This window comes from Stegostoma tigrinum, chromosome 21, assembly GCF_030684315.1.
Source record: "Stegostoma tigrinum isolate sSteTig4 chromosome 21, sSteTig4.hap1, whole genome shotgun sequence".
NCBI classification, from domain to species: domain Eukaryota; kingdom Metazoa; phylum Chordata; class Chondrichthyes; order Orectolobiformes; family Stegostomatidae; genus Stegostoma; species Stegostoma tigrinum.
Window position 1 is genome coordinate 28,802,623 of NC_081374.1, and position 25,936 is coordinate 28,828,558.

Sequence of the window (25,936 nt, forward strand, 5' to 3'; positions counted from 1 at the left end):
GCAGTCATCCACTCTGTGCTTCATTTTGTCCAATGTAGAGCAGTTCATGTTGCGAGCAGTGAATGCAGTAGACTAGATTGTTTGAAATGCAAGTAAAGTGCTACTTCACCTGGAAGATGTGTTTTGGCCCTTGGATACTGAGGAAGGAGGAAGTAAATGAGCAGGTGTTACACCTTCTGTGGTCAAAGGGAAAGGTGTCATGGGACTGTGGGTCTTTGTTGGGAGTGAAGGAGGAGTGGACCAGGGTGTCCCAGAGGGAGCGGCCCCTGCGGGGGATTGACAAGGGAGAGGAGGGGAATACGTGTCTGCTGGTGGCATCCCATAGACGTGGTGGAAATAGTGGCTAATGATCCTCTGGGTGTGGATGTTGATGGGGTAGTAAGTAAGGACAAGGGGAACGCTATCGCTGTTGTGGGCGGGAGGAGAGGGGATGAAGGCTGGAGTGTGGGACATGGGTCAGAACCAGCTGAGGGCCTTGTCAATCGCAGTGTTTGGGAATCCTCAGTTGAGGAAAAAGATGGATATTTGAGGCCCCCTTCTCGAAGTTGGATCCTCACAACAGCTGTGATGGAGACAGAGTAACTGAGTGAATGGAATAGAGTCTTTACAGGAAGCAGAGTCAGAGGACGTATAGTCAAAGTGACTATGGGAGTCAGATGGTTGGTAGTGGATATTGATGGCCAATCTATCCCGAAATGGAAACAGAGATGTCGAGGAAGGGAAGAAAGGAGTCAGAGATGGACCAGAAAAAGGAAAGAATGGGGTAGAAATTGGAAGTGAAATAGATAAACTTTTCTAATTATAGACAGGAGAGGGAAGCAGCACCAATGGTGTAATTGATATACCAGAGAAAGAGTTGTAGATGGTGGCCGGAGTAGGACTGGAACAAGGAATATTCCGTATACCCCACAAAGAGAACAGGAATGACTGTGGCCCATGTGGGTACCCATGGACACCCCTGACTGCTTCCATAGTAAATCTTGACTAAATACGCCACCAGAAACATATTTCCACCCCATCCCTTGTCAGCATTTCCTAAGGACCGAGCTCTCTGGGACACCTTGGTCCACTCCTCCTTCACTCCCAACACACCCCCACAGCCTCATGGCACCTTGCCTTGCAATTGCAGGTACAATACCTGCCCATTTACTCCTCCCTCCTCACTATCAAAGGCCCTAAACACACCTTCCAGATGAAGCAGCATTTTACCTGCACTTGACTTAATCCAGACTACTGCATTCGCTGTTCACCTCTACACTGCGGAAAAGAAGCGCAGACTGGGTGGCCACTTTGCAGAAGCCCCAAGTTCTTGTCTGTAAAAGAAACCCTGAGCTTCCAGTTGCCAGGAAAAAGTTCTTGTGGAGTTCTGCCGTTGCTGATGGCCCTTATATACTTCACCATACCACCATGCTGTCTGGCCAACATCTCTGTTTCAGGCCAGCACAAGCTGGAAGAACAGCAGCACGCTTTCTGCTCAGGAACTCTACAGCCTTGGAATTAATGTTGAGTTCAACAATTTTGGAACTTGAGCACCTTTCCCTATGCTTTCCCCAACCCCCACACACCAGACCTTGTCATCACATGGACTGCTACCACACAGTACACATTGTCAACTACTAATAGTTCTCATTAGCAGCCATTTATTATCCCAGCCTGACCTTTAACCAGTCCTTTGTCTGATGAAGGGTCTAGGCCCGTAACGTCAGCTTTTGTGCTCCTGAGATGCTGCTGGGCCTGCTGTGTTCATCAAGCCTCACATTTTGTTATCGTGGATTCTCCAGCATCTGCAGTTCCTATTATCTTTGTCTGTCCAACAGTTTTTCTCCCTCTTTGGTCTCTTATCTCCGCCTATTGTTTAGTCTCCACACTCCCCATCTTCTGTATAAATACCAACCATTTCATAGCTTCATAGTTCTGAAGAAGAGTCACTGGACCCAAAACGCTAACTCTGATTTCTCTCCACAGGTGTTGCCAGACCTGTTGAGATTTTCCAGCAATTTCTGCTTTTGATTCAAATTTCCATCATCCACAGTTCTTTTGTTTTTTCTTTAATCTAAAGATCAGGTGGTAGCTGCTGGCAAGTTTCTTTTTAAGTGGCAATGAAAGGATTTTGGGAAGATCCAACATGGAGTGACTTCATGGTCAAGGGAGATTGGCAATTTCCTTATGAGGTCCAGAGAAACCTTCCTGCTCAGCATGCAGTTTAAATGATGGCAGTATCCTCTGATTTAATAAGATCTTGATTCACATAAATTCAGAATTCTTTCAATGGACACCTCATCCCCTCTAGAACTAGAGACAGCATGAAAGGGCTGACTTTTGAGTGGGTAAATAACCTACACAAGTTTAACTACTCAGTTGCCTGGATTTCACCAAGTGATAAGGCTTGGATCAATCTTCATTAAAATATATAGATGAAGCAGCAAAGTACAAGCCAAATAAAAATTATTGTCAAAACCCTGATGAGATGCTTGGAGCTCTGTGTTATCCGACCTTTGCTGTACTGTGTAAAATCAGTTGTCACAGAACAGTCAAGTCGTGAGGCAATTACTTCTCAAACTCAGAAGGTTTCCATCCTCCAATTTTCTTTATTGTCATAAATATGACCATTTTCTTTCATCTCCCCTTGAGTCTCTTAAGTATCATCAATCAATTGTTCTGTCTCCTCTATCACATTGAAGAATGGTGTGGATATCAGGGCATCAGAGGAAATTACTTTTGGTTTCAAAGCTTACAATAGATGCTTCCTCCAAGCCATGGATGAATGATTGACCACAGCCAATAAGTGTTAAGATAGATGAGATTAATATGCAACCAGTTTCATTCCTTTTCTGAATGAGTTTATTAAACAGATATAATTAACAAGAGCAGAATTCTGACCTGAGTGGAATCTGAATCTCAATTGCATTTTCAAAATATCAGTTTATTGATTTTATAAAATATCATAGTGTTAGTTATTGCCGCTTTTTTCATAATTACACTTTCTTTTTACACTGAGCTGCCTGTGAATGTATTGGTGACACTTTTGTATCATTTTGTTTTTGTTTTGTCGTTTCTGTTTTGTTTTCCATCTTACCAGTCTTAGCTTATTTCAGTACATTTAATGTCTACTTTTGCAGTTTTTGCTGTTTGATCACACTGTCATCTTTGTAAATGAAATCTTCTGTATTTTTGAGTTATTTTGTAGCAGACGTTAGGGAGTTTATCTCCATTTACTCGTCAGTCAAAGTGACAACATGTCTTGACACATATTGCTGTAAAAAGTGACCTTTTGTGTTGAGGCTTATGACGTCTAGCATTCGATTTCCTGTATCATTTGATTGTTTATGAAGTTGAGATACAACATGCTTGCTAATATGTACAGTCAATGCATATTTTGTTTCTAGAATTCTTTCTACAGTCTTATGACTAGTGACAATAAATCAGAAAAGTTTTTCAAGGTCCTTAATCAACGTATGAAAGTTGCCCAGCAAGAAATCAAAGCAAATGTTTCAGTCAACATGAACGATCTGGGAGGCAAAATGGCTAAGAATGATATGCAGGAGAAAACGAATCCTATACTTGGAGCTGGTCTTAAAGGTTAGATTATCCTTACTGATACTTTCACTGTCCTGTCAAATTCACCACAAACTGTGAAGCAAAGAAGGAATATAAAAAAACAGAAAATGTGATAAATACACAGCAGGTCAGGCAATATTTGGGGAGAAAGAAACTGAGTGAATGGTTTAAGTCAGTGGATTTTCATTAAGGAAGGAATATGTCTTGAAAATTTATTTGAATACAGATGTCATCAATGATATCTCCTTTCCTGAGCTTGTCTGAGGCAAATCCAGATTGTTCACAACCTTGGATTGATGTGACCCTGAGTTGAACTTCTGAATGCAAACCAAGCCCTCAGCAAAACCAATTCTTTCCACCCCAGTCATACTGTCTCAGCCTCAGCTGATCTACTGAAACCATTATCCATGACTTTGTTACAGCTATTGACTATTCTAATAAATTGCTTTTATTTAATGTAGTCCCACTATAACCCAGCTTGAGATCCATCATTCAGGGTGCTCTGGGGATCAGCTCCTGAAAGCTTCTGGTCTATCAGTATTCCTGCTGTCCTCATCAAAAGTTGCTGAGGTTCCCATGCATCCTTCCTGGTAGAGGTGGCAGGTTTAAATGCTGCTGTCAAAGAATCAGTGGTGAGTAACCTCACTGAACCCTCTTATGTTGCTTTCTGCTGTTACTGTTTGCTGGTGGTGAACATAGAACATAGAACATAGAACAGTACAGCATTGTACAGGCCCTTCAGCCCACAATGTTGTGCTGAACTTTTACTCTAATCCTAAGGTGAATCTAACCTCCACCCCTAGCTTATATTATCATCCATATGCCTATCTAATAGTCGCTTAAATGCCCCCAATGAGGCCGACTCCACTACCCTCTCCGGCAATGCATTCCCCACCCCTACCACTCTCTGAGTAAAGAACCTACCTCTGACGTCTGCCCTATATCTACCTCCACTCACTTTACAACTAAGCCCCCTCATAATAGCTACCTCCACCCTAGGAAAAAGTCTCTGGTTGTCTACTCTATCTATACCTCTGATCATTTTGTACACCTTCTGGCTGATCGCTCTATCTATACCTCTGATCATTTTGTACACGTTTTAAGTTGGTTATTGGGACGCCAATCAAGCTGTCTGCTATGTTCTGGATGCTGCTGAGCTTCCAGAGTGTTGGTGCCACACTTATCCAGGTAAGTGGAAATTATTCCATGACTTGTACCTTGTGGATAGTGATGAACTTTGGGGAATGCAGAAATGCATTAATCTCCACAGAATTTTCAGATTCTGACCTGCTCTTATAGCTGCTGTATAGCTCAATCACCTCAGTTTCTGGTCAGTCATAACTTTCCAATATGTTGATAGGAATGAATTCAGTGATGGCTCTACCTTTGAATATCAAGGGAAGATAGTTAGAATCTCATCTGATGAAGATGGTCATTGTCTAGCATTTGTGCATTACACTTACTTGCCCAACCTGACATTTGCTGCTTATTCACTGATGTTTCGGTATCTGAAGCATTGCAAATGGTACTGAACAATGTTCAATCATCAGCAAAGACCCTCATTTCTGACCTTATGATGGAGGTAAATGGTTGAGTGATTATTTAAGAACTGAAGATGGTTGGGTTTAGAGCACTGTCTTGAAGAGATTCTGTAATAATTCCTGGGACTGAGATGATTGGCCCGTCGATCACAACCTGGGACTGGTATAATGCTAACCACTGGAGAGTTTTCAGCCTGATTCCATTGACTTCAACAACTTTGCTAGGGTTCTTTATTGTCACACTTGATCAAGTGCTGACTTGATGTCAAGTGGATGTCAGTTGTGGAATGAGGGATATGTCCGGCCATGAGGTTATAGATTAGATTTTGTAGCGAAAAGTGATGATGTAGAGTTAACATAACTGGACTAGTCACTCAAAGACACAGACGAATACTCTGCATATATATCAACTATCTGATATATTTAAAAATCCCACCAGTTGGTGGAATTTAAATTCAACTAATATATCTGGAACATGCAGCTAGTCTCAGTAATGGTGGCCATACCAACTACCATTGACTGTTGTAAAAACTCATCTGGTTTACTAAAGTCCTTTAGGAATGGAAATCTGCCATCCTTAAACAATAAAACAAAGAATTGCTTGAGATCTGAAACAAAAACAGAAATTGCTGGAGAAACTCAGCAGGCCCAATAGCATCTTCGGAGAGAAAAACAGAGATAACCTTTCAAGAGCAAAGATGCTTTGTCAGAATCCTTCATCTTTACCTGGTCTAGCCTACATGTGACTCCAGACCTGCAGCAATGTGGTCGACTCCAAACTGGCCTCTGAAACAATCTAACAAGCCACTCAGTTCATGGGCAAAGAATGAACACAAATACTTGCCTTGTCAACAGTATCAACACCCCATGCAAGGATAAAGGAAAAAGTGCTTGTGGTGTTCTGCTGTTGCTGATGGCCCTTTTATATATGCCCAGATTTGAGCTGCTACATCTGTTCTGGATTTAGCATAGGTGCAATATCACAAAATCCATTTAGGCTATCCTGAGTATGAAAATGGGACAGAGTCATAACAAGAAAAGTCAATACGTCAGTTTGCACTGTTCTATAAGTGCAGATGCATCTCTGCTGGTTAGCAATGTAAAGACAAGATTCAGTAGGATTTTTTCCCCTCCTGTTGGTTTCACTACCATCTGCTGCAGGATCTGTCTTACCTTCAGGACTCAACAAGCTCAGATAGTAGTGGTGCTAATAAGTCAACATTGGCGATGGACGTTGAAGTACCTCAACTTGAACACATTCTGTACCTTGCTATCCTCAGTACTTCCTCCAAGTGATGTTCAATAGGGAAGGTGTTCAACAGTGAAGAGTATTGGATTCATTGACTGATGGAGAATGTGATGTGAATGATTGAATGATGATGATTTATTTATTGTCACTTGCACCTTACAGTGTAACATACAGTGGAAGACTTCAACAGTTGCCATGATCTGTTGCTATTTTGAGTAGTTGAAGAATAAAAAGGATAAAAGATATAACTGAAAGAGAGCCCTGAGCCCTGAACTGGTTCACTAATGATATTTGAGCTGCCAACCCTGCTTTACTGCCTCATCACCACCTGCACCAGTCTCCCCAATGCAGGAGTTGCCACTCTTTAGGCACCATCTCTTTGCTGCTGGGCCCACCTTACCGAAACCAATGCAGGTCCTGTGCTGAACCCACAATTGCTGTACAACCAGGAGTCCCTGGCTGTGCTGCTGCCTTGATGACATCAGGAGACCTTGGCTCCAGGCACAGTATGCTACCACCGCTACATCCGCGGACCCCTCACCAATGCCAGGAGTCCCTGATCTGGGCTTGCTGCAACTAGGAGTCCCTGACTCTGCTGCCAGACCAAACTGCCACAGCCTCACCAAGAGTTCCACTCTCATAGCCTTCCTCTGAGATGTCTCCTTGCCAGGTCCGCCATCTTAAAAAGTCCACTACTACCACTGCCTCTGGTCACTGGAGGAGATTTGCTGCCACTGCCGCTGCCAGCCCTGAATGCTGGGAGAACATCCCTGCTGTCACTGCCATCCCTGCTGCCAGTCGCCATGAGGAGCCGTATCCTCTGTGTCTCCGAACGCCAGGAGAAGCCACAATTCTGCATAACTGCCATGATGATTTCCCCAACTAATGTGCTATAAAAGGTTCCAAAAAGAAGAAAAAGGGAAGATAAAAGTGAAAGCATGCAAGAGCGGATGAGTCCTGGATAAGAGTACCCATGCAGCCCTGCTGCTCAGCCACTGTCTTGAATCCTTGTAATCAGCAGGAGATTTCTGTGCAGCACTTAACCTGATGCCTTGAGAGTTCATGGGGTCCAGAATCAATAATGAAGACTCTACAAAGCAACTGCCTCCCAGAGGTATACAACTGGCTCTATCCTGCCAATGGGACCAGACATATCAAGGGACGATGATGGGGGTGGCTGACATATTGTAAGGCAGTATTTGATTATTATGACTGCGTCTGACTGTTGCTTCACCAGTCTGTGGGAAAACCCTCCAAATGTTGGCAAAAGTCCATGACATTAATAAAGAGAACTTTGCAGGATCGAAAGAGCTAGTTGTGCCAATAAACTTCAGTCAGCATAGATACAGTTTAAAAAATAATACATCTGTGTCAGGAGTGAATAGTCTTCCAAATGATAATTTTTTAACGAATAATATGAATTTGTCGTTGCCAAGGCAATATCCATCTACTTAATCATAAGAAGAAATAGACAATTAAATGGAATTATATCATGAAATCCTCAATGCTTTGGAATCATGCTGTGCAATATTAGTAACAGATACATTAACACCTTCCCATAAAACTTGTCATCTGTTCTTTTAATGAAGCCATTGACATCTGTTTTTGTAATGGATGGAGAAGTTTCATTTAGATATTTAATGTGTTTGACAGTAATATTGCATCGAGCCAGTGGTGTTGTTTCTGTTTCATCGCTTGTTTCCCCCCTCAGGAAAAGATGTTCACCTTTTGATGGCAGCTACTCACAGCAGATCGCAGATGAACACATTAGGTGATGCTGATCATGGACAAAAGGATGCTGAAATCAGCCCAGCAGTAACAATAATGCAGCCCATCCTACGCTTTCTCCAGCTATTGTGTGAAAACCACAATAATAACCTCCAGGTTAGATCATATGTTCTTTTACACGTTCCCTTACTGATGCTAAAAATTTGATTAATTTTAATGCACTTAGTGTTTCAGGTCAGGGTCTCTGAAAGTTTATTGGGCCTATGAAGGAGTTATAAAATGAGAAGCTATTATCAGTCACATTAGCAGATAAATAATCAATGTGATATTGTTTCGCCAATTATCATAACAGCAGCATTAACTTATTAATTTAAATGTGTTAGCACCTTCATTAAAATACCAGAGAAAAGAATGTCTACATATGTATGGTTTTGGAGGTGATATAAATGTGATTTTACCAAAATGCTACCTGGTTCCTTCATGAGGCTAGATTGCAAGGACTGTGGAAGTCCAGAACAAGGAGACATGACTTTTAGACTGTTCAGGAAGCCCTTCTGTACACAAAGGAGAGTGGAGGTATAGAATTGTGCCCAAAAGACCGTTTAGGGTAAGCTAATTGAAAAATCCAAACCACAATTGCTCGATTTGGCAAAAATTTCAAAGGTCACGGAACCCAGGCAGATAGATTGGCATTAGGATACAGATCAACTGTGATTTGAATGAATGGTGGAAGAGACTTGGGAAGTGATGGTGGGTTCCCATACTGACACATATGCCTACGTTCCATGTGTCTGTTAAGGACTGTTTCACCAATTCTACAAACTCCAGCTGTGGCAGCATTGATGGACATTCATAACCCAGTCCAAGCATAACTACTGGGATCACAGTCCACAGATATTCAAAACAAGAATGCGAATGGATAAGAACATAGAACATAGAACATAGAAAAGTACAGCACAGTACAGGCCCTTCAGCCCACGATGTTGTGCCCTGGATTAATCCTAATCCAAAAATAACCTAATCTAACCTACATTTCCCTCAATTCACTGCTGTCCATGTGCTGTCCAGCAGTCGCTTAAATGTCACTAATGACTCCGCTTCCATGACTACCGCTGGCAAAGTATTCCATGCGCTCACAACTCTCTGGGTGAAGAACCTCCCTCTGACGTCTCCTCTATACCTTCCTCCTAACACCTTAAAACTATGACCCCTCGTGACAGTCAGCCCTGCCCTGGGGAAAAGTCTCTGGCTATCGACTCTATCAATGCCTCTCATTACCTTGTACACCTCGATCAGGTCACCTCTCTTCCTCCTTCTCTCCAGAGAGAAAGCCCAAGCTCAGTCAACCTCTCCTCGTAAGACAAGCCCTCCAGTCCAGGCAGCATCCTGGTAAACCTCCTTCGCACCCTCTCCAAAGTTTCCACATCTTTCTTATAATAGGGCAACCAGAATTGGACACAATATTCCAAGTGTGGTCTCACCAGGGTTTTGTAGAGCTGCAGCATAACCTCGCGGCTCTTAAACTCAATCCCCCTGTTAATGAAAGCCAAAACACCATGTGCTTTCTTAACAACCTTATCCACCTGGGTGGCAACTTTGAGGGAGCTATGCACTTGAACACCAAGATCCTGCTGTTCTTCCACACTGCCAAGAATCCTGCCTTTAATCCTATATTCAGCATTTAAGTTCGACCTTCCAAAATGCATCACTTCGCATTTATCCAGGTTGAACTCCATCTGCCATTTCTCAGCCCAGCTCTGCATTCTGTCAATGTCTCGCTGAAGCCTGCAATAGCCCTCGATACTATCAACGGCACCTCCAACCTTTGTGTCAACAGCAAACATACTAACCCACCCCTCAACCTCCTCATCCAAGTTATTTATAAAAACTACAAAGAACAGAGGGTCAAGAACAGAGCCCTGCGGGACACCACTCAGCACTGACCTCCAGGCAGAATACTTACCATCTACAACCACTCTCTGTCTCCTGTCAGACAACCAATTCTGAATCCAGACAGCCAAATCACCCTGTATCCCATACCTCCTGACTTTATGAATGAGCCTGCCGTGAGGAACCTTATCAAATGCCTTGCTGAAGTTCATGTACATCACATCCACTGCTTGACCCTCGTCAATCTGTCTATTGACTTCCTCAAAGAACTCAATAAGATTTGTAAGGCATGACCTGCCCCTCACAAAGCCATGCTGACTCCCTTTAATCACGCTATGCTTTTCCAAATACTCATAAATCCTATCCCTCAGAATTCTTTCCAAAACCTTGCTGACCACAGACGTAAGACTGACTGGTCTGTAATTTCCAAGGATTTCTCTATTCCCTTCCTTGAAAAGAGGAACAACATTTGCCTCCCTCCAATCTTCTGGTATGACTCCCATGGAGAGTGAGGAAGCAAAGATCTTTGCCAGCGGCTTATCAACCTCCTTCCTCACTTCCCGGAGCAACCTAGGATAAATCTGGTCTGGCCCTGGGGACTTATCAATCTTAATGTTTGCCAGAATTTCCAGCACATCAACTTCCTCAATCTTGATCTGTTCAAGCCAGTTTCCCTGCTCCCCAAAGTTCTCGTTCACAACAAGGTCCCTTTCCTTAGTGAAAACCGAAGCAAAAAACTCATTTAGGGCTTCCCCTATCTGCTGAGATTCCACGCACAGGTTCCCTACGCTATCCCTGATCGACTCTACCTTCTCCCTGATCATTCTCTTATTCCTCACGTATGAGTAAAATGCCTTCAGGTTCTCCCTAATCCTTCCTGCCAAGCCTTTCTCGTGACCCTACTGGCCCCCCTCAGTTCACTTTTGAGCTCCTTCCGAGCAAGCCTGTAATCCTCTAAAGCTGTGCTAGACCCTTGCTTCCTCCACCTTACATACGCTGCCTTTTTCTTTTTGACAAGAAGCACCTCTCTCCCCGTCATCCAAGGCTCCTTAATCTTACCCCTCCTTACCTGCCTCAGAGGAACAAATTTATACATCACTCGCAACAACTGCTCCTTGAACAGCCTCCACATGTCTGCTGTGCCCTTTCTGTGGAACAATTGCTCCCAATCTGTACTTCCCAACTCCTGCCTGATAGCATCATAGTTTCCTTTACCCCAGTTAAATATTAGCTGTGTTGGCATTTTAAACCACTCCTCTGTGAATGTCTTTATAGTGGGTGTGGATGTCACTGGCTGGACAAGCATTTATTGTCTACCCCTAGCTACCCCTGAGATGGTGGTAGAGAGCAACCTTCTTGAGTTGCAACAATCGATTTGTTGTTGGTACACCCACATACCATTAGGGAGGGAGTTCCAAGGTTTTGAACGAGCAATGTTGAAGGAACAGTGATATATTTTAAAGTCAGGACAAAGAACATATAGAACAATACAATGCAGAACAGGCCCTTCGTCCCTCCATGTTGCGCCGACCTGTGAATTAATCTAAGCCCATTCCCCTACACTATCCCATCATCATTCATATGCTTATCCAAGGACTGTTTAAATGCCCCTAATGTGGCTGAGTTAACTACATTGGCAGGCAGGGCGTTCTATGCCCTTACTGCTCTGAGTAAAGAACCTGCCCCGACATCTGTCTTAAATCTATCACCCCTCAATTTGTAGCTATGCTCCCTTGCACAAGCTGACGTCATCATCCTCGGAAAAAGACTCTCACTGTCCACCCTACTTAATCCTCTGATCATCTTGTATGTCTCTATTAAATCCCCTCCTCGCCTTCTTCTCTCCAATGAGAACAGACCCAAGTCCCTCAGCCTTTCTTCATAAGGCCTTTGCTCCAGACCAGGCAACATCCTGGTAAATCGCCTCTGCACCTTTTTCAATGCTTCCACATCCTTCTTGTAATAGAGCAACCAGAACTATACACAATATTTCAAGTGAGGCCATGCTAGCATTTTGTACAGTTGCAGCATGAAAATGAGTGGCTTGGAAGAGATCTTGCTATTGGTTGTGTTCCGATGTGTTTGCTGCCTTTATCCTTCAATATGATAGTGATTTTGGGTTTGTGATGTGTCACATAAGGATCCTTAGTGAGTGTCTGCCATATCCCTGGTAGGTGGTGCATATTGTTGTAACTGAGTGCCAGTGGTGGAATGCATGCTTGTGGATGTGGTGCCAGTCAAATGAGCTGCTTAGTTCCTGGTTTTTGAGTGTTGTTGGATTTGCACCCAGCCATGAAAGTGTGGAGCATTCCATCTCACTCCAGACCTGTGCCTTATAGATGGTGAATAGGCTTTGGGAATCAGAAAGCGAAGGATTCCTAACCCCTGACCTGCTCTTGTAACCACAGTATTTATGTGACTAGTCCAGTTCAGTTTTTGGTCAACTTACCAAATGTTGTTGATTTGGGATTCAGTGATGATATTGCTAATGAATATCAAGGGGCGATAGATTCTGTTTTGTTAGAGATTATCACGACTTGGTACTTGTGGAGTGCGGATTTTGTTTGCCATTTGCAGTAATAAAACAGATCACATTAGACCATTTGTACTATTCAGTCTATCTTTCCATTGGCATCTGTGATTCCCCAGTGTAAACCTATAAAGATAATTTTGTGACCCTCTTCATCACATTTGGGGCTTTGCACAATCTCAGCACATATCACAGAATCAGAGACACACTATCTGCAATTCTTGTTTCTTTGAATTCAATGGCTATAACATTGGGGGTGACGTGTCAAAAAATCTTTGAGAGGCTGCCTGCATGGGCCTCAATGCACTTGTCAATGGGTTTCCCATGAACATATTTACGATTTTACAACACACAGCATTCTGGTATTTCTTAGAGATTGTAAGAACTGCCAATGCAAGAGATAGCACAGTGTGGAGCTGGTAGAGCGCAATGGGCCAGGCAGCATCAGAGGAGCAGGAAAGTTGACGTTTCGTGTCGGGACCCTTCTTTCCTGCTCCGCTGATGCTGCCTGGCCTGCTGTGCTCCTCCAGCTCCACACTGTGTCATTCTGTTATTTCTTTTCTGCAATGCAGGAGCATACACCAGTAAATGTAATAATAAAATTTCTTGAAAAAAGTTGGCACATCAAATAATGTACTAATTCTTAATAGTGCACAATCATTTGTCCAGACCAATTTTGCATCCTTTGTCACTGGTTTTGCCACATAAGTGCATGCATGAGTGTTAAAATTATTCTCTTGGTACTAGCATTTTGGGTTTAGGAATTCCTTAAGAACTTTAAACAACATCTTGGTCAGCATCTAAACATTACAGTTGATCAGCGGTGATCTTTTTTCTTGATTGATTATGCGTTTCCTAAATAGAATTTCCTTCGCTGTCAACACAACAAGACAAATTACAACTTAGTCTGTCAGACTCTGCAGTTCTTGGATATTATGTGTGGGAGCACCACTGGAGGCCTGGGGCTGCTTGGGCTGTACATCAATGAACATAACGTGCTACTTATTACACAGACGCTGGAGACACTAACGGAGTACTGTCAAGGACCGTGCACTGAAAACCAGGTACACATTTATGTCTAGCATTACTGAACTATGCAATGTTGTGCAGGTATGAACAGCAATTTCCATTTGATACTCCGCGCATTAAGAGTGACACAAACTGCAAAACAAAAATCTGCTTTGTCTATATTGCTGCTACCCTTTCTTACATGGACTCTGAGTTTCTTACCTGGGTCTGGCGCACCGAGGCTGAGGAACTCAGATCCACATGTCCAACATCCAAAAACGCCTACCTTTACTCTCCCTTTTGGGTCCAGAGGGGGTAGCAGGTAGGATCGCATATGAGGCCAGCTGGACTGAGAAGAGCTGAGGAGACCGCCGATTACTAACGCACACTGGGTGGAAAGAGTGCCCTGGGGCTGCAGTGTTGTGTCCAAAACAAAAGTTAAAGCTTAATATATCCTCCTATCCTCACCTCCTGCACCCACCCCCACTATCCCTCAGTTCCATGCCCCCACATAACTACCATGCCCCATCCATTCTGACCAATGTTTACTCTTGCCTCCTAAGTCCCTTTGTCCATTTCCCATGGTTCCTCATGCTTCCTGTGCCCCCCCCCCCATTGACACACTATCCAACCAAACCAACTTAGTGCCTACTTCTACCCACCACCCCTCACCTAAGGTTCACAAGTACCCACTCATGCAGGACAAACACATAAAGGTCTGTGACTTAATGTCATAAAAAAAACAGTTTGACAGGTCTTGACAGTTATGACACTTCCTGATACTTCTTCTTTGACATGATGAACCTTCTACTGATTTTTTTATGCATAATCTACTTGATAGTTAATAATGCCAAAGGATACATGACAACCTCCCTCAACCCTAAGGATGCCTGACAGGATGTGACAGGATGTGCTGGTTACCTAGAAGATATATGCTGAAAACTGACCCACTCAAAGCTGGTCTGCTCTGCACACTCCAGGTCCCATACTGCAGGATTAATAAAGTGGGTTGTAAGTGGCAGCCAATTATTTAAATGGCCAGTTGTCACTAGGAACTACACATGCTTGAAACCCAAGCAGATTTCATTCCTGCCCCTGTGGAAGTGGGAAGCTCTATGTTTGGGGGCGGGATTTATTTGTGATTTCAGTCCATTTCCGCCACATAGGAGAAACCTTCCATCATGGTGAAAATCTGGGCCTGTGAGTTGATGTCAGAAGTTACCTGGATTCAGCAAAGACAAATGACAAATATTTCCAGCACATTGATGCAAGATTTCTTTTTTTTTATTTTTACTGTACTAATAAAACTCAGGATAGAGATTGATTCACTTGTAATGAGGATGTTTCGTTATTGTGAGTGCCACTTTTGGAAGATTAGCCATAACAGCAATGCTTAAAAGAAATAAACATGAAAATATATAACAACAAAAATTGCTGGAAGCATTCGATGGGTCAGGTAGCATTTGTGGAGACAGAATTAAAGACAGGCAGGAACCGTGGCACTTGGTCCCACTTAATTTCAGGAGAGGCTAAGCATCAGTTTTCTGGTGGGGGAATAACCCTACTTGCCCGTTTGATTAATTTGAAGCTTGGAAGGAGTTGATCTGTGATACCCAGCCCCTGCTGACAGGGTGCAGTTAGGCTTGTTTATAAGCTGCTGGACACCCATTATCCCTGAGACCCCTGAGGGGGTACAGTTCTAAAGCAGAGCAGAGGGATCTGAGTATGTGAGCACAGAACATTGAACGTGGCAGGACAGGGAAGAGAGTAGTCAATAAGGCATTCAGTGTTCTCAGCTTTATTAATAGGGGCATAGAGTGCAAAACTAAGGAGGCGATGTTAAACTTGTTTAAGACACTTGTCAGACATCAGCTGGAGTATTGTGTACATTTCTGGATGCCACAGGATTTCAAGGATGTTAACAAATTGGAGAAAGTGCAGGAGTGATTTACAAGTTTGAATCCACCAGTTATGAGAGTAGATTGAAGAACTTGGGACTGTTCTTCTTAGAGAGAAGAGGGTTGAGATGAAATTTGGTAGAGGTTTTCAAAATCATGAGTGGGCTAGTCAGAGTAGTTAGAGAGAAATTTCCATTTGTAATAGCAGCAACAAGAAGAGGCCACTGATATAAAATGATGTGCAAGAAAAACAAGAGTGTTGTGAGAAAATATTTTTTCCATTCAGCAGCTACTTTGGGTGTGGAATGCACTGCCTCGAAATGTGGTGGAGGCAGCTTCAACTGAGGCATTCAAGAGAGCATCGGAGGATTATTCAGATAGAAAGAGTTGGCAAGGGGATGGGGAAGAAAATACAGGGATTAGCATTTGGTAGTGGTACTTGTTTGATAGGCCAAATGGCCATAATCACAATTGTGTGGTTCTACAGGGTAACTACAGTTCAATTGTAGCTCAGAGTTCTTTGTTATCAGATGCTTTGCCCAATCAAAACTGAGTGGGGGGGTGCTGAAAGTTACGTGTTGCCCTTGCCTTGAAAACCCCAGGCCCTCCCTCGACACTCACCCGGATTCCCATCCCTCCCTCACCTTTGGCCTGAGGTCCCTTGGTAATCTTTTACACCTGTTGAGTGCATAACCAGACGTTGCTACCACTTCCATTGGCACTGCCAACTTCGAGGCATTGGCATCTAATTGTCTGGCAGTTCTTGGTGGGCTGGACTCTTGCTGTCAGGACAGCAAATCTCAGGCTGGCCTGCCAATAACCATTTAAAGTGCCTGAAGAATTCTTGTTTCTGGCGGGGACATCCTGAGGAACTGACCAATGGATCAGATCCCTGTTGGCTCGCCCAGTTAATACTTCAGGTCACATGTAATTGATTAGGCAGCTTGTTAATTGATTGTTTAAATTTAATCTTTGCAAAATGAGAAATTACTGAGAGACAGAGTTATTATCAATCAATGCTGCAATCCATATTAGTTTCATAATCAAATTGACTGGAGTAGCAGTACATCATGCTAGCCTGCAAGTACTTTTGTTTAATGTGTGCATGTTAAAGTCTTTAAAAATATAAACTGCAAATTTTTGCTTAAATCAGGAGAAGCAAAGCCTAGCTTTAAGAAGTAATATGTTTCCAACCTATTTCTGTGAGGTATTTCAGCAGCTTGTTTGATTTTTCGCCGTTTAGACTTGCATTGTATCTCATGAGAGCAATGGCATTGATATTATCACTGCACTGATCTTGAATGATATCAGCCCGCTGTGCAAGTACAGAATGGACCTAGTGCTACTGCTAAAGGTAAGGAAAGCATCCAAAGCATTGACAGCAGATTCATCCCAATATGTTCAATATAATTCATGGTATTGTATTACACTGTAACATATGTGGGTCCAAGTAGAAAATGAACAAATAGGCAGTTATGTAAGTGCCAAATTCAGATAAGTACATAAATCAGAACTGTTAATCATTTGTTCTTACCTAACGCATTTAAGTCAGAGTTTTATCTCCTATTTATGAATGATCTGGATTCTCAAATATTGTAGCAAATAATATCTAATGCCATTACAGATACTTTTGACATTAGGTAGCAGTTTAAAATGGGACCTGTTATATATCTCTCGTGGACAGTTAACACACTGTCTACCAATTTCTACCTGTGGAATCTTTGTTAAACAATTCTTATGTCAGTCATACCTGTGGGGTCAATTGATAAAAAAACAGTTATATTCATACAGTGCCTTTCATGACCTCTAGATCTCTCCAGGCACATTACACCCAGTGACATAGTACTGAAGGGTAGTCACTTTTGTAACATTAGAAACGAGGTAGCTAAATTTTGGACAACAACCTCCCAGCAAGTGAGATTGGCCTTTTAACTTATTTCTTGTGATTTTGAGTGAGGGATAAATATTGACCAGGTCACAGGAGAAAATGTCCTTACTATCTTTTGCAGTAATGTCACTGGACCTTTTATGTCCATCTAAAAGGGAAGACAGGTACTCAGTTTATTGTCTCATGCAAAAGACAGCACCTCCAACATGCTGCACTCCCTCAGTACATCACTGGAGTATCAGTCTTAACATTAGTGCTTAAGTCCCGGACTAGGGCCTGAACGCACAACCTTCTGATTCAGGCAAGTGCACCATCAACCGCATCATGAGTGTTACAAACAAAAATCACCCTTTTCACCCTTTAAAAGGTTGTCTTTGTTATGATGCATTGGTGTATTGAAAGTAGGAAAATTGACTTCTAAATCTCAAATAGTAGCATAACTCATAAATTCATTGGAACTTCTTTTTCTAAATGAAAAGTAGATTCATGATGTTTGATTCTTTGATTGTGCAAATGTTTTCATTATCTTTTCTTTTTGAAAATACCACTAGTTACATTAATTTCTCAGCTATGGCATTTAACATCTTTACAATAGGACAATGCTTCAAAGCTATTACTTGCACTCATGGAGAGTAGACATGACAGTGAGAATGCAGAGAGGATCCTCTTCAATTTGAGACCCCAGGAATTGGTGAGAGCATTAAACAATTGTTTAAAAAATATTTGATTTATGGCCATAAATCTCGAACTCAAGCGTATCACTTTGTAAGGGTTGCATTAGCCAAACATGAAATACAACAGTATACACTGGAAACACACAGCAAGCCAGGTAATACCTGTGGAGAGAGGAAGATAAGTGTTAATATTGCAGGTTTAAGACCTTTCTTCTGAAACTTGACTGGTGATGACAGGCTCTTGATCTCTATGCATGATGCTTGACTACCTGAGTGTTTACAATGTTTTGTGGTTTATTTCAGTTTTCTAACACTGCAATGTTTTGTCATTTGACTGTCTGAAGGGCTGTCTTTACAATGCAATTCTTGCAAAGGAAAACAGATAGTTGCAAAAAATTGTTATGCAAACCACATTGGTACTGAAGAAGGAACTTGTATTTATATACCCTTTCACAGGTTCAGAGCAATCCAAAACATTTAACAAATTAAGTACATTTGAAAATAAAAGGTAGTCACCATTACATGGGCAAATATGACAGCCAATAATGCATTAAACAGCACCCTGCTAACAGCAAATTAGATGTTATATAGTGCAATAAGATCTTTAAGATTCACTTCAACAAACAGATAAGGTGCAGTTTAATGTGGCCTCCAAAGGATACAACAATCAATCAGTGCTCCTTTGTAGTGGTAGACTAGATTAAACACTGAAGCAATGGCGTTCTGTCCCAGAGGCGAGAATGCTAATATATCAACAGTGTTGCATTCAAAGCACTTTCTAAATTCTGTGAAGGTGGAATTTTCATTTGTCTAATATTATGTCTGATGAAAAAACTCATAAACAGAAAACTTTAAGTCATTCACACGTACTAAATTAGCCCGGTAAAAGGAATCCTATTACTTTTAGAACACATTTCAAATCAAATAAACTGCCCAATCTAGTGGTAACAAAGTGTGGAGCTGGATGAACACAGCAGGCCAAGCAGCATCTTAGGAGCACAAAATCTGTCATTTTGGGCCTAGACCCTTCATCAGAACAGGGGGATGGGGAGAGGGTTCTGAAATAAATAGAGAGAGGGGGGAGGCGGATCAAAGGTGGATAGAGGAGAAGATAGGTAGAGAGGAGACAGACAACTTAAAGGGGTGGGGATGGAGCCTGTAGAGGTGAGTATAGGTGGGGAGGGGATAGGTCAGTCCGGGGAGGATGGACAGATCAAGGCGGCGGGATGAGGTTGGGAGGTAGGAAATGGAGGTGTGGCTTGAGGTGGGAGGAGGGCATAGCTGAAAGGAAGAACAGATTAGGGAGGCGGGGATGAGCTGTGCTAGTTTTGGGAGGCCGTGGTGGGAAGGGAAATTTTGAAACTGGTGAAGTCCACATTGATACCATTGGGCTGCAGGGTTCCCAAGCAGAATATGAGTTGCTGTTCCTGCAACCTTCGGGTAGCATTGTTGTGGCACTGCAGGAGGCCCAGGATGGACATGTCGTCTAAGGAATGTGAGAGGGAGTTGAAATGGTTCGCGACTGGGAGGTGCAGTTGTTTGTTGCGAACCGAGGGTAGGTGTTCTGCAAAGCGGTCCCCAAACCTCTGCTTGGTTTCCCCAATGTAAAGGAAGCCACAACAGGTACAGCAGATGCAGTATACCACATTGGCAGATGTGCAGGTGAACATCTGCTTGATGTGGAATGTCATCTTGGGGCCTGGGATGTGGGTGAGGGAGGAGGTGTGGGAGTAAGTGTATCTCTCCAGTCTAGTGGCTTCTATTAAAGCTACATTTTTATTGGAATGTACATTGTCACTCCAATTGCTACTAAAACTGTTGGCTTTTACTGTATTCAATGTGTCATTGCATGACAATTGAGTGTATGAAGGGAGTAAGAGCCACTTCATTCTACACATTGATGCGACTGCAAGCACATTTCTATTATAGCTTTTTAATTATTTGCACCTAAATTATGCTTTTTAAGGTTAACGTTATTAATAAGGCCTACCAACAAGAAGAAGAATGTGAGAATTCAGAAGTTTCTCCGAGAGATGTGGGACACAACATTTATATATTAGCCTTACAGGTAATACTGTTTCTGTTTGGTTCTTTGACAACTGCCGTTTACTTCCTTTTCTCTTTGCTTCATGTGTCTTGGAGCCCAGAGGAGTGACAGACTGTATGATGTCAAGTGGAGCATAACTCCATGGACAGGCTGCTCTAAGGATCAATGGTTGGTTGTAGACTAGCTGCTACTAGTGAAAGATTTCGCTGTGTAAAGAACCGACTGTGAAATTTCCAGAATCACAAATATCTTCTATTTGTAGTGACATATTCATTAATCCAAGTGGCTGCATTGTTTGCAAAATTCTTTCCGTGAAATATGTAGCTGCAAAAATATGAATTCTACAAGAATGAAGTGGAACAGGGAAGGGAAAAAGAGTTATTCCAGATAAAAATGACCATGCCAAAATTGTGCCTGAACACGGGCAGGAGAATCTATAAATGATCACAGTGTTACCAGCACCGTGTTTGAGTCTGCATGGGACCATTCCAGTTGAGTTGCACTGTCAGATTCTTCTTCCAACAGTTTTCATTGTTCACTTAAATATCGTATTCAATGCCTCAGTACCATTACCCCACCATTAATAGTTGTGCTAGTGAGATCAAAGATTTTCTAAAGCTTTTACTGTTTATTTCAGTTGTCTCGCCACAACAAACAACTGCAGCAATTATTGAAGCCAGTCAAACGGGTACGAGATGAGGTGGATGAAGGCATTTCATTGGTGAGAAAATGGAAATTTCTTGGCAGAAATCATTGCAAAAAAAAAGTTGACCAAATGCATGCCATAAAGATTTCTCATACTGCTCAATCAGAATGTATAAGCATGCAAATTAGGAGCAGGCCTGGCCCATTCAACCCATCTAACCTGCTCCACCTTGCAATAAGATCATGGCTGATTTGATTGTATCTTCAACTCTACATTTCAACCTACTCCAATAGCCATTGATTATCTTCTTTGTAAAGTATCCATATACTCTTCCTTAAACCTGATTCACGATACTGCTTTCTCTGGTGGAGAGGGCCAAACAATCCAAAGGCAGAATTTGTGTTGCCAGTTTAAGAGTTGATATCAGATGCAGATTGCCTTTTTTGTTAAGTCCTATTTACATGCTCATTTTGGCTAGCTATGTAACCCATGTACAATTAGATGTTTTCAGAATACATTGGATATTAGGAACGGTGTTCCATGTGTGTTTGTGTTGGATAGGGTTGGACAGTGTTAGACTTGTTTTAGTCACAACATTACCCATTTAACATTTTAATTAATTACCTATGAACAAAATTAGATTCTCAGCAATTATACCTTACAAAGTTGTACTTTTAATTATAGAGATGTCAGATCAAGTTAAGAGGGTTGAATCAGCTCCCCTCTCAGCCATTCACAAAAGTATTTTAATTTCTTTTTGGAACATAGCTATCACACTTCAATTAAATGTAGTGCTAGTTAAAATTAGGCAGTCAATTATAAAGTTTTCTGATGTGAAATAACCTCAAGAAAAGTACTAAGACTTACACATACACAACAGACACAAAAACAGAGGGAGTGTCTGGTACTGACAGGAAAAATAAAGGTAACGAAGTTCAAACACACCTACCATTGTGGAGAAGTTAAATTTTAACCAGATACCATGTTTGTTTAATCGATAACCAGTATCTCCAGCTGTGAAATTTGTAGATATCTTGAGTTCTACGTAAATAATTGATTCTCCGGTTTGCTTTCTAACCAGGCTCTGTTTGTGAGATAATGAAGGATAACAGGGAATGGATGACGTTAAGTTTTTGCTGTTAGAAATCCTTATTTCATTAACTCCATCTGCTGTTTTTTCAGACAACATTTCCATGTCCAGCATGTACAAATGCAAAATAAAACAAGAGATGTGAGTTTCTTGATGCCCAACACATTTGATTGCTTTGATGTCTTTAGATAAGATGACTTTCAGATGGCAGTGTTGATTTCCTGAGCTTGTCTTAATCTGTGGTCAGGTGATCATTGAAGCCACTTTTGATTCAGTTTTTGTTCTTGTAAAACTATTTCCAGGCCATAAGGCGAATCAAATTAAATTCTCATTAAAACCAAATCATATTTGAGGTTGAAATATGATTCTGATCTACAAAATAACTTGCAACTTACATAGAATTATTTTTCTGAGGATAACAGCATCAGAAATGTAGCTCACAATTTTGTTATTATGTCTGAGTGTTGCCTACACAATATAAAACATGCATCTTTGCATATTAATTTTTTAAGTTACGGATGATGTTCAGGTTTAATTTGTTGGTGTTACTGAATCTATCAGATGTCAGTGATCTTGACACAATGGCATCTTGGCTTAAGAAACACTTTTCCTCCATAAAGATTTCCATTTTTTTTTGCCTGTAGGATGCATATTCTAAAGAAGTAAAATATCCACAGTTTTTTATACAGGTCCTGATTCAAAAAATAATTAAAAGAATAAATGAAGCAATAACATATGCAGAAAAACGACACAGCCGGAAGTTTTCAGATGATTCAGAATGTCGGATAAACAGCAACGATATGTCACCTGTCTTTTGATTTAATGGATTTTCATACATTTTTGTAGCTAATGTTGAACAACATGCAAATGCTGAAAGCAGGCCATCAGGACCAACAAGAAGAGGAAGATCCTTTGACCTACTATTCAAATCATACAGCACAGGTCGAGGTAGAATTTTAACACTTGTATGTTCAATTTATGAGCATGGTGATTTCCAGCTGAGCAACGCTACCAAGGCCAATAAGCATTTTGTTAGTGGCCAAGATGAAATCTGAAAAGTAACATTTTTATAACAGTGCAAACCATATAAGTACAGATTTTAGCATAGAGCGTTTTAAATTATGGTCCATATCCAGTTGACTTTTGATAAAGGAACACTATACATTAAAATCATTTCTGGATTGTGGTAGGTAAGGTGTGGAGCTGCCTGATTTCATTATTTCTGTTAGGTTTGCTATATATTTCACCACCAAAGATAAATTAATTCTTATTGCAAACTTTTGTTTTTGCTTATTACATAAAAATATTAAATGATTACCTAATTTTGCCATTCTCCTTGAATTTTATTGTTTTAAAATATCTAAAGTATATTTTATTGTACAATGCCAATTGGTCAATCCCAGGCTGGATCCAACTGGGATGTTAACTTTATTTAGTTGTAGATAGCATAAAACTAATTACAAAGTATTTTGTGAAGTTTAAAAATTCACACGGTTGGAGTTTGGTTGATTTAATATATAGAAGTGTGAGCTTTCATTGTATTTTTATTGAATTTTTCTTGGTCAAATGGATGGTTGATTATAATAATACATACTTAATCAGTTGTGGCTGAGATTATAAGAACAGCAAAGTCATGCTGGAGCTATACAAAACTTTGCTAGTGTGTGCAATTCTGGTCACCACACAATAGGAAAGATTCGATTATACTGGAGGGGGTTCAAAGGAGACTCATCAGAATGTTGCCTGGGTTGGAGCATTTAACCCATGAAGAGACACTGGATAAACTTGGGCTGTTTTCTTTGGAGCAGAGAAGGTTGAAGGGGAATCTTGACATAGGTGTATAAGATTAAGGGGTGGACAGGTGAATAAAAAGCAGCTGCTCCCTATAGTTGAAGGGTCAACAACAAGGAGACATACTTTTAAAATGAAAGGCAGAAGATTCAGACAGGATTTCGTGGAATCATGGAATTCTTCCAATATGGAAGCAGGCCATTCTGCCCATTGGGAGCAGACCAACGCTCTGGAGAACATCCCACCCAGACCTACCCCGCTATCCTATTCATGTAACCCCACATTTCCCATGCCTAATTCGCCTAGCCTGCACATCCCCAGACACTATGGGCAATTTAGCACAGCGAATCCAGGTAACTTGTATTATCTTTGGACTGTGGGAGGAAACCAGAGCACCCAGAGATAAGCTGGAGGGATTTGTGGAAATATTTTTTTACCCAGAGGGTGGTGGGGGTCTGGAATGTGCTACCTGGATGGATAGTTGAGATCAGAAACCTCACAACCTTCTAAAAAGTGCTTGGTTGAACACTTGAATGTCAAAACATTCAAAGCTATGGGACTAGTGTAGTTAGTAGTATATTTTTGCCGGTACAGACCCGATGGGCAGAAAAGCCTTTTCTGTATTGTGTGATTCTATGAACTCATAAATCTGCACACCTCTTAGAGGTTTCTCTTGAAGAATTATTTCACATCCACTCTAACAGAGATTAATTACTGCCCTCTTCGTGAAGGAAACAGTTTGAATACATAAAGTAGTGAGAAAGTGATATCTCCAAACCCATCTGAATCTCTATGTATGTTACTGATTGACAACCCATCTAATGTGCACATTATCTGGTGTGTGTTCATTCCCTAATGTCTATTATTAACTAACTTGTGCAACTGCAGTCCTGTAGGAAAAATTAAAATTGATAATGTGGAGTAGCTGGAATCATAAAATAAACTGGTAGGCCTGCTAAAGGATCTGTCAGAACAACAGTGTTCTTATAATGACTGACTTCAGCAGTTTAGAGTCAATGGAGGCCTTTTGATGGTCATATAAATAACCAAATCAATGTATATCTAGTTAAAATGTACAATATAGTGTAAGTGTTTTGAATGTTTGAAATGCAAATGGAAGCTATCAAAGTTGTTAATTTGGGTTTATTTTATGGCATGCTTAAAATAATATAATTTGCTGTCTACACAGTTGTATGGCTGTGTAACTTTTGTCTGTTTAACTGCATTTTCCTGCTATGGTTCTGATCACTAGATTATTCGGAATGATCGAAACATGGAGCAGATTGTATTCCCTGTGCCAAGCATTTGTGAATACCTAACAAATGAGTCAAAGCACAGAGTGGTCAACACAACAGAGCAAGATGAACAAGGCAGCAAAGTCAGCGACTTCTTTGAAAAGACCAATTTTTTATACAATGAGATGAAATGGCAGAAGAAACTCCGAAGTAAGACAGTTTTTGAAAGCATTCATTTGTTTTTACTGTCAAAGCAAAGAATTTGCTGCCTAGAGATATTTCACTGATCTACCTGTGCGAATGAAAGGAGGAATTATGCTGTTGTGCTGTTGTGCTTTTCAATTATTTTGGGAACAGATGGAACACATTGAAAGGTTCCAAATTCTAGGGCATGTAAATTAGAAATTAGTAGTTTAGAATTTTGAAAGACAGTTCCACAAATCACTTTAATTTTCACATTAAGTAATTGTGAAGCAACATTTAAGGCTTAGATATTAGTTCCCATCTACATATTTTATGATGGTACAGAAATCCATGTAATGCATTGAAGTGTATTACTAATAAACCACATAGAAAATTCAATCACAAAAGGTTAATGGTGTGAACCTAGCAGGGAATGCCATTAAATCAAAATTGTCTCTGTGAAATGACAGAAATTAAATTTGGGAATGCAGTGTTGAAATTGAACTTGAATTTAAAGAAAAATAATTTGATCACAGATACTTTCAGAATAATTTCTCTTTGGAACAGCCCTCATAGCAACATCTCCATTTGCATTGCATGGGAATAAGACCTTTCTGCAATTTGGAATTTTATGGATAATAGAATGACATTGAAATGCCTAACCAAAGGCGTGTGAACTGTGCAAACAGTGGATATAAATATTTACGTGGAATAAACAATACTGATAAAGTCTTAGAAAGAAATTATGAAGATTGTTTTATTTATCCAGATACTGTAACTTCTACATTTCCAGTGCCAAAGTACTGTGTTAAAATAGTGCTGTTAATGGACCAGATGATTCTGTAGAAAATATTTCTGAACAACTGGTGTTTCTGAATAATAAATTTCCAGTTTGGAGAGGTTAGAGTGTAAATAGTTTCCCTTGTTTGATTCAACTTGCAATGGTTGTTATTTCAAGCCCGCTCCACATTCTAGAATAA

The 25,936-nt window shown here is 41.0% G+C and overlaps 1 protein-coding gene across 2 annotated transcripts in view; it reads left to right on the plus strand.

Moving 5' to 3' along the window:
* Nucleotides 1–25,936, plus strand: part of itpr3 (inositol 1,4,5-trisphosphate receptor, type 3) — a 252,243-nt gene that overhangs the window by 204,453 nt on the left and 21,854 nt on the right. For both annotated transcript variants that reach the window (XM_059653417.1, XM_059653416.1), the window contains 9 exons: nt 3,387–3,579; nt 8,060–8,232; nt 13,360–13,560; nt 16,646–16,756; nt 17,886–17,981; nt 19,931–20,032; nt 20,649–20,732; nt 22,594–22,695; nt 24,791–24,983. In XM_059653417.1, the coding sequence (XP_059509400.1) occupies nt 3,387–3,579; nt 8,060–8,232; nt 13,360–13,560; nt 16,646–16,756; nt 17,886–17,981; nt 19,931–20,032; nt 20,649–20,732; nt 22,594–22,695; nt 24,791–24,983 (1,255 nt within the window). The remainder of the gene's footprint in view (nt 1–3,386; nt 3,580–8,059; nt 8,233–13,359; nt 13,561–16,645; nt 16,757–17,885; nt 17,982–19,930; nt 20,033–20,648; nt 20,733–22,593; nt 22,696–24,790; nt 24,984–25,936) is intronic.